Source organism: Leptonychotes weddellii, unplaced genomic scaffold (assembly GCF_054177405.1).
Source record: "Leptonychotes weddellii isolate Sample4059 unplaced genomic scaffold, ASM5417740v2 HiC_scaffold_10377, whole genome shotgun sequence".
Taxonomy (NCBI): Eukaryota; Metazoa; Chordata; class Mammalia; order Carnivora; family Phocidae; genus Leptonychotes; species Leptonychotes weddellii.
This window is the reverse complement of record NW_027680459.1, coordinates 1-7480: the sequence shown is the minus strand read 5'-3', so window position 1 is coordinate 7480 and position 7480 is coordinate 1. Positions and strand designations below refer to the sequence as shown.

Below are 7480 nucleotides of genomic sequence, written 5' to 3'. Positions count from 1 at the left end.
TTTTTTTTTTTTTTAAGGAAGGTCAGATATGCAGACTTGTTGTAGCCATGCCCCCTTGCTCTCAAATACTTTTTACCCTACTCCTTTTGAAAATATGAAGGAAAAAGATTCATTTTTTTTTTTTTTTTTAAGGTTTTGTTAGAGTGTGTGAGCAGGGGGTGGGGTGGGGGAGAGGGAGAGAGAATCTCAAGCAGACTGCATCAAGCACAGAGCCCAGTGCGGGGCTTGATCCCAGGAACCCTGATGTCATGACTTGAGCTGAAACCAAGAGTCTGACACTCAACCGACTGAGCCACCCAGACACCCTGCACATTCATTTCAACTATTTTTCATTCAAATGAAATAAGGGAGCAATTCATAAGGGAATGTACTTCCCTTCTTAGGACATTAATCAGCTGTGAAATGAATTAGAAATAATTAGTAACTCAGAATTCTCCTATGTAATAATTTTTTATTTTCAGATGAACTGCGTGAATCAAGTAAAAAATAACCTCTTAAAAACTAGCAAAAGTCTTCGACAGAATCTAGGGGAAAAACTGGATGAAGATAAAGTCAGAGAGTAAGTAACTACCTTGATTTATTTACTTATTTTTTACCATCACTCCAAAACAGCTCCAAGATTTGCTTGGATCCATTTAAAATTGATTGATTGATAGATAAATAAGTAAATAAATAAATAAATACCAACTCGATTGCCAGTTGCTCATAGAGGCTTTTTGTGGTTGATTCTTGGTGATGTTCTGATGTGCAGTTTGAGTTACCTATTTACCTGATAAGCATATCGTTATTTGGAGAAGGCAGTGGCTCTTCTCCTTTTTGGTTGTCGGTTCTTTTGTAAACAGATCTTTGCTTTCAGTTAAATGGCACTTAAGATAGATATGACCCAGGTGTTTTATTCTGTCAAGGTGCCAGCTTCAGGTATTTCTTCGTTTGGAGCTGTGTCTGCAGTGCCCTTCTGTCCACGAAAGCATCGTTGAGATGGAGCAGGTGGTGAAGGAGGCAAGTATATAGCTCAGTGCTGCTGGAAATAAGCCTGAAGGCTCTTAGCTTCCCTGCAGAAGGCATATGGTAATTTTTCAATATCTTCTTCAGGTGACAGACTTGCTGCGCATGGTGTGTTTGACTGAGGATTTGGCATACCTAACAAAGTTTCTGGAAGAAATTTTGGGATTGTGAGTTCGATGACTACTAACTTTAGAACTATTTTACCAGGAACTGCATGTGGTATTATGTGAGAATTGTGGAATTCTCAGGACTGTTTGTCCTGCTGGATGAGGGATGGAACAGAGAGGGTGGAATGGTGGCCATTGCATATTTAACCAATCTATTCCACAGGTATATTGACTCGATCCCGAAGACACTTGGAAATCTTTATGACAGCCTAGGGTTTATGATTCCTCAGAAGCTGGCTGGTGTCCTTCCTCTAGATTTTTTCAGTGATGACTCCGTGACACAAGAGAACATATCCCCCCTTCTTTCTGTGCCTCTTCTGTCAAGTGCTCATAGATCAGTGTCGGGTGGCACTGAATCTGACCAGCTGGAGGAGCTTCGAACCCGATCAGCTAAGAAGAGAAGGTGGGAGCTCAAGGAATTGAAGGAATTACTTGCTCTGTTGTAGTTCTGACAGAGGGCAGTTGTCTTGGTATATAACTTGTTGAATTACTAGTTGCCCTTCTGTCTGAATCCCAGGAGCCATCTATTGGCATTCCTAACATGCAGCATCTGGCATCCTTTTTATTATCCAAGGAATATACAGGATTGATAATGTAGTCCCCAGTGCCCTTGCCTATCCACGTGGGGTCTCCAGGAGCTAGGAGCCTTTTATGAGATAAGCTTCGGACTTCAGTGTACTTTCTCTTTTCCTTGATGCTCTTCGTTCTTCATAACTAGTTGAATTGATAGTAGTTAACTTTTGGAAATTGTGAAGTTGGCGTGTTTTGCTACAAATTCAGACCAATGCCAACATAACTGGCTTTTATTAGTGTATTATTTTCAACTCTGATTCTTTTCTAATTTACTCGTAACCTCTTTGAATGTATAATGGCTGTTTGTTTCTATTTTTAAAAGGAAAAATGCATTAATAAGACATAAAAGCATTGCAGAGGTTTCGCAGAATCTTCGACAAATTGAGATCCCCAAAGTGTCCAAGAGAGCTACAAAAAACGTAAGTTTTTTCCCAATGGACAGGAAATAGTGCTACAGGATCTGTTTCTTCCAGCATGAGTTGACACAATAAATACGCTTGAAGGGCAATGTCTCTACTTTGAGGAAGTGGACACTGGAGGTTACAGAAATAAAACAAGATGTTTTTATGAATGAGTATTCAACGAATCCAACAACTAAAGAACTATAAATTTGCTAAAGATAAACCAGTTTACCCAAAAGTATGACAGTTAGAGGTGATACAAAGAAAAACAGAAAGGAATGAATAAGTTAAAAAATCTTTAGAGGGGCGCCTGGGTGGCTCAGTCATTAAGCGTCTGCCTTCGGCTCAGGTCATGGTTCTAGGGTCGTGGGATCGAGCCCCGCATCGGGCCCCTGCTCAGCAGGAAGCCTGCTTCTCCCTTTCCCTCTCCCCCTGCTTATGTTCCCTCTCTCACTGTGTCTCTCTGTCAAATAAATAAATAAAATCTTTAAAAAAAAATCTTTAGATAAGCAAACTCAAAATAATAACAAAGCAAAGAGACACTGAAAAATAATGTGCATCATAATAGGACTTTCAGGACTTGCAGACCAGAAGGTACTTTTCAGTACATTTTACTTCAGTAAGGTGGGGTGGGGGCAGCTGTCGTGAAGCCAGGTGATTGCTGGTTTGTTTTTTTTTTGGTGGCAGGTGTGAGAACTTGAGGCTTTGTTGGTTGCAAAAAAGAAACCCAGCTGGAGTCTGTTTATTAAGTAGAATTGATATCTTGTTAAGGAAAGAAGGGAGACAGTGCATTGAAACTTTTTGAACTGCGTGAACTATCTGAGAAGAGTTAAAATTCTGTAAGAACTAGCTTTACTAGCATTAATCATCACAGTAGTGCTTCTGTTTCTAGAGATGTACGGCTGTCCTTTGGAATTGGAGGTGGGATTGTTGTTTTAAGAGTTAGTGGTGTTCACTTCCTTAGTATGCCTTAATAAGTATAAGTGAAAAAATGCAAATCTTGTGTATCTTGGAATCCTGATTGGAGAGCGGGAAATCCAGAAGTGGGTGACCACAAAGGTGTCAGACCTCCTTTCTCTCTAGATGTTACAATGATTTGCAGTCCTTTCTAGCACTCCTTACGTCAGCCTCTATATGGTAGTTCATTCTTCAAGAAATATATTGGCATAACTGGAAAGAAACAAAAGCTTTAAAAACAATTCCGTTGTTTAGATGCATCTAGATTTTTAGACTATTGAATAGTAAATAGATTAATGCAGAGAAGTCCTTAAGAGTATAGTCATCCTCTAATTTATATGGGTTTTCCCTTTTTAGTTATAAAAAGTATATATGATCATCATTAAAAAAAATTAAAAATCCTATAAAGTTAAAATTTAATAAGAGTGTCCCTTCTCCATTCATTCATTTTTTTTTTTTTTTTAAGATTTTATTTGAGAGAGAGGAGCGGGCTAGAGGGAGAGAATCTCAAGCAGACTCCCCGTGGAGCCCGCCACAGGAGTCCGATCTCACAGCCCTGAGAATCTCACAACCTTGAGATTGTGACCTGAGCCGAAATCAGAGTCTGATGCTCAACTGACTGAGCCACTCAGTCGCCCCTCCTCCATTCATTCTTCAGAAGTAATCCTTGATGACTGTTGTGTCTGTTCCAGGCCCTTTTCTATATGTACCAATAGCACACATCAAAGGTGTCTTCATACCTGTTACACACATACATACACATTATAAGCTGTACAAACCTGCTGTACTTGTTCTGTTTTTTTTTTTTTCTTTTTTCCCTTTTTCCCATCATGGACTTGTTTCTGTGTACGTACAGATAGGTCTTCCTTCCTTCTCTATTTCTAGAGGTCTTCCTGAGGTTTTAATGTCTGCGTTGGATGGATGTATCAAAATTTGCTTCACTCAAAAAAAAAAAAAATTTTTTTGCTTCACTCTATGGATGTTGAGGGTGTTTCTTATTTTGTATTACAATGCAGGCTTCAGTGTCCTTAGAACATGTATCTGTTTTTGTGCATTTTACAAGTATTACTGTTAGGGATTCCTACAAGTGGAACTGCAGGGGTCAGAGGATTTCATGTGGAATTTTTATTCTTTTAAATGAATGCCGATTTCCTCCTCTTCCAGGAGAGCTCTCGTCCTCCTCTTCAGCAGCCTCTACTTCCGGTGAAAGATCCAGTACAAGGTATACTGTGCTCTAGCAGTGCACATATTTATTGACTAGCATGACAAACTTAGTTTAATTGCACGTATTTTAGCAGCTGCATACAGTTATAAATTAGAATTTTGTATAATCGTTGGTTAATGAAATCTGTCCAAATACCACGTGCTAGGAGAATGAGGTATTCACATGGTCTCAAAATACTGCATTCTGCAAAAGCACTGGCTAGAAATCTTTTTTAAAAACACTATTATTATGAAAACCACAAAAAGGAAAAGAAGTGATGATAAACTGGTTTAGGTGAAAGCATTTAAAGTGTGACCGCTGAACGCACCACATGATCTGCTTGCATCTTAACTTTCATGGGTCGGGGTGGGGGAGTGGTAAGGGATATTGCTGACCATGAGAGAAGTGGGAAGGTGGATAGTATGCCGGGTGCCCTGCCCTTGTTCTTGGGAGATGTGCACTGACATGCAGGGAACTGAAGGGTTGGGATGTCCCCACCTTACTCTGCAACTTCGGTGGGGGAAAATTCTGTAAACATAGAGGTGCAGGGAGAAAACATGTTGATGGCTGGTGAATTTTAGAGTTGATTTTATGTGTAATGTGTTATTCTTTGAAGCTTTCTGTCAATATTAAACTTTGAAAAACTTGGGAAAACCAAGGAACAAATCAAACTTGGCTGTCAGGTCCTAAATCCATTTCAGGCATTTGTTTTGAAACTTGGGTGTTATTGGTGTCCTCAACAGTAATGTCGGTCACTAGTGGGTAAATATCAGGGCTCCTCCCAGCTTGTGGATCAGAGTTAATTTGGTTTGTATTTAAATGACCTGCTCTTAGAGGAGTTTATCCTTAGTGTTTGGGTAGCCGCCTCTGGGCCATCTTGCTTTGGACTAAGATGCCATCCTGCTAGCTTTGTCAAGTAGTTTTTGACTTGGGAGCTGTTTCTCCTAACTTTGAGTCTAAGTGGTCACACAATTCTCATGTCCTGGAGTCAGGAAGAGCATTTAAAATAACCTAGCAAATCCGTAAAATATCGTAAGAAGAATGAGATTTGTGGAATTGAAAGGAGCAGTTTCTCTCCTTGGAGTTGAGCAGAATACAAAGCAGTCAAAAGGTCTAAAGTGAAGAAAATCATCATAACAGTGGCGTATAGTAAGAGGACTCTGACCTCCATTAGCCAGCCTCTTAAGGATTGTGTCCATTTTACAATGAGGACAGCCTCTAATTTAAGTGATGTGGGCCTTCCTCGTGTTCCTGAAAAGTTGGATTTAAACTGAATTTGTAAGAGTAAATAGTTTGAATGCATCATGTGAGTATAATATTTAAGGAAATCCTATTAGTAAATGTGAATATTAGTAAATGTTGCTTTTTCTTTTTTTAATGCTTTCAGAAGTGACCAAAGTTCGAAGAAATCTCTTCAACAAGGAAATGATTTCTCCTTCAAAGAGATCAGCAAAGCGGGGGTTGCCTAGAAGCCACTCTGTGTCCGCAGTGGAAGGTCTGGAGTGTAAACTTGACAACTTCAAGAGGACCAAAGGTACTATCTTTTAGGGTAGCCAAGAGAAGGGGGTGCTCTTGGATCCAAAGCAGCCTCCAGACTCTATTTGTTGCAGAAGCTCATTGATCTGTTTTCCTCTCTTTGGTTACCATCAGTTTTCCCCTTAGGGTCTCTCTCCCTCCAAGCTTGGATGAAGACTTGATCCTGGTATCTGCTCAGTCTTTCCCTTCCTAGTCGCCCCCACAGGCAAACATCTATTTTACAAAACCAATGAAAAAGAAAGGAAGAATAGTGACCAGTTGTTTTCAAGTCTTTTGAGGGTTTTTGTTTGTTTGTTTTCTTTTTTCTTTCTTGTTCTTTTAGTAATTGAGTAAAGTATGATTCACCTGTCTTTGTTATATTCACAAAGTTATGCAACCATCATCATAAATTCTGGATCATTGGGTTTTTTTGTTTTTGTTTTTTGTTTTAAGATTTTATTTATTTACTTGACAGAGACAGAGAGGGAACACAAGCAGGGGCAGAGGGAGAGGGAGAAGCAGGCTCCCCGCTCAGTGGGGAGCCCGACATGGGACTTAATCCCAGGACCCTGAGATCATGACCCGAGCCGAAGGCAGCTGCTTAACCCACTGAACTGCCCAGGCACCGCCCAGGTCGTTTTTATCACTCTAGAAAGAAACTCCTTTTCCCTTGACTTTCCTAGCTGGAGGCAACCACCAATCAATCTACTTGCTGTTTCTGTGGATTCTCCTCTTGTGGGTATTTCTGGGTTTGTTTTGTTTTTTAAGATTTTATTTATTTTGAGAGAGAGAGAGAGCATGAGCAGAGGGGAGAGGGAGAAGCCGACTCCCCGCTGAGCAAGGAGCTCGATGTGGCGCCCAATCCTAGGACCCTGGGATCATGACGGGAGCTAAAGGCAGATGCTCAACCGACTGAGCCACCCAGGCGCCCTCTTGTGGGTATTTCTTATAAGTGGAATCATACACTATACACCAGCATTTTTCACGTAGCATGTTTTCAAGCCTTATATATATGTGTTGTAGCATGTCTTAGTACCTCATTTCTGTTTATTGCCCATAATATACCATTGTATGGATAAACTGCCTTTTATTTATCCCTTCATCATTTAGACATTTGAGTTGTTTCCACTTTTCGGCTATTGTGAATAATGTTTCTATAAACATTCATGTACAAGATTTTGTGTAGACATGTTTTTCATTCTCAGGCACATGCCTTGGAATGAAATTGCAGGGCCATATGGTAACTGTTTAACTGTGAGGAACTACTGAATCGTTTTCCAAAGTGGCTGTACCATTTTACATTCCCACTAGCAGTGTATGAGGGTTCGTTTCTCCACACCTACCTTCTGTTGAACCCCCCCTTTTTTTTTAAAGTAGGCTGGGGACCCCTGGATGGCTCATTTGATTGCATATCTGACTCTTGATTTCGGCTCAGGTCATGATCTCAGGGCCAGGAGATTGAGCCCCGAGTCAGGCTCTGCACTCAGCATGGAGTCTGCTTGATAGGCTCGTTCTCCTTCCTGCCTGTCCATCTCCCTCCCACCCTCCCCGCTTGTGTGTTTTTATCTTGCTCTCTAAAATAAATAGGGGGTGCCTGGGTGGTACAATTGGTTGAGCCTCTGACACTTGGTTTTAGCTCAGGTCATGATCTCAGGGTT

The 7480-nt window shown here is 40.6% G+C and overlaps 1 protein-coding gene across 2 annotated transcripts; it reads left to right on the top strand.

Annotated features, from left to right (window-relative positions):
• Positions 1-233: 233 nt before the first annotated feature.
• LOC145718050 (treslin-like) lies at positions 234-5864 on the top strand. Of its 2 annotated transcripts, none has more exons than XM_081809491.1 (7): positions 234-559; positions 906-999; positions 1093-1172; positions 1336-1575; positions 2068-2168; positions 4271-4325; positions 5695-5861. In XM_081809491.1, the coding sequence occupies exons 1-7, from the start codon at positions 462-464 to the stop codon at positions 5774-5776; spliced, it is 750 nt and encodes a 249-aa protein (XP_081665617.1). In that variant the 5' UTR covers positions 234-461; the 3' UTR covers positions 5777-5861. The 2 variants fall into 2 exon arrangements, with proteins under 2 accessions (XP_081665617.1, XP_081665616.1); XM_081809490.1 differs by having other exon boundaries at positions 237-559; positions 2068-2164; positions 4268-4325; positions 5695-5864.
• Positions 5865-7480: the final 1616 nt, after the last annotated feature.

Bases quoted from the DNA above. Each gene is read 5' to 3' on its own strand.
- LOC145718050 (XM_081809490.1), top strand. From the start codon at position 462: ATGAACTGCGTGAATCAAGTAAAAAATAACCTCTTAAAAACTAGCAAA. The intron at 560-905 runs GTAAGTAACTAC...TATTCTGTCAAG, and splicing joins GATGAAGATAAAGTCAGAGA to GTGCCAGCTTCAGGTATTTC. The intron at 1,576-2,067 runs GTGGGAGCTCAA...TATTTTTAAAAG, and splicing joins CGATCAGCTAAGAAGAGAAG to GAAAAATGCATTAATAAGAC.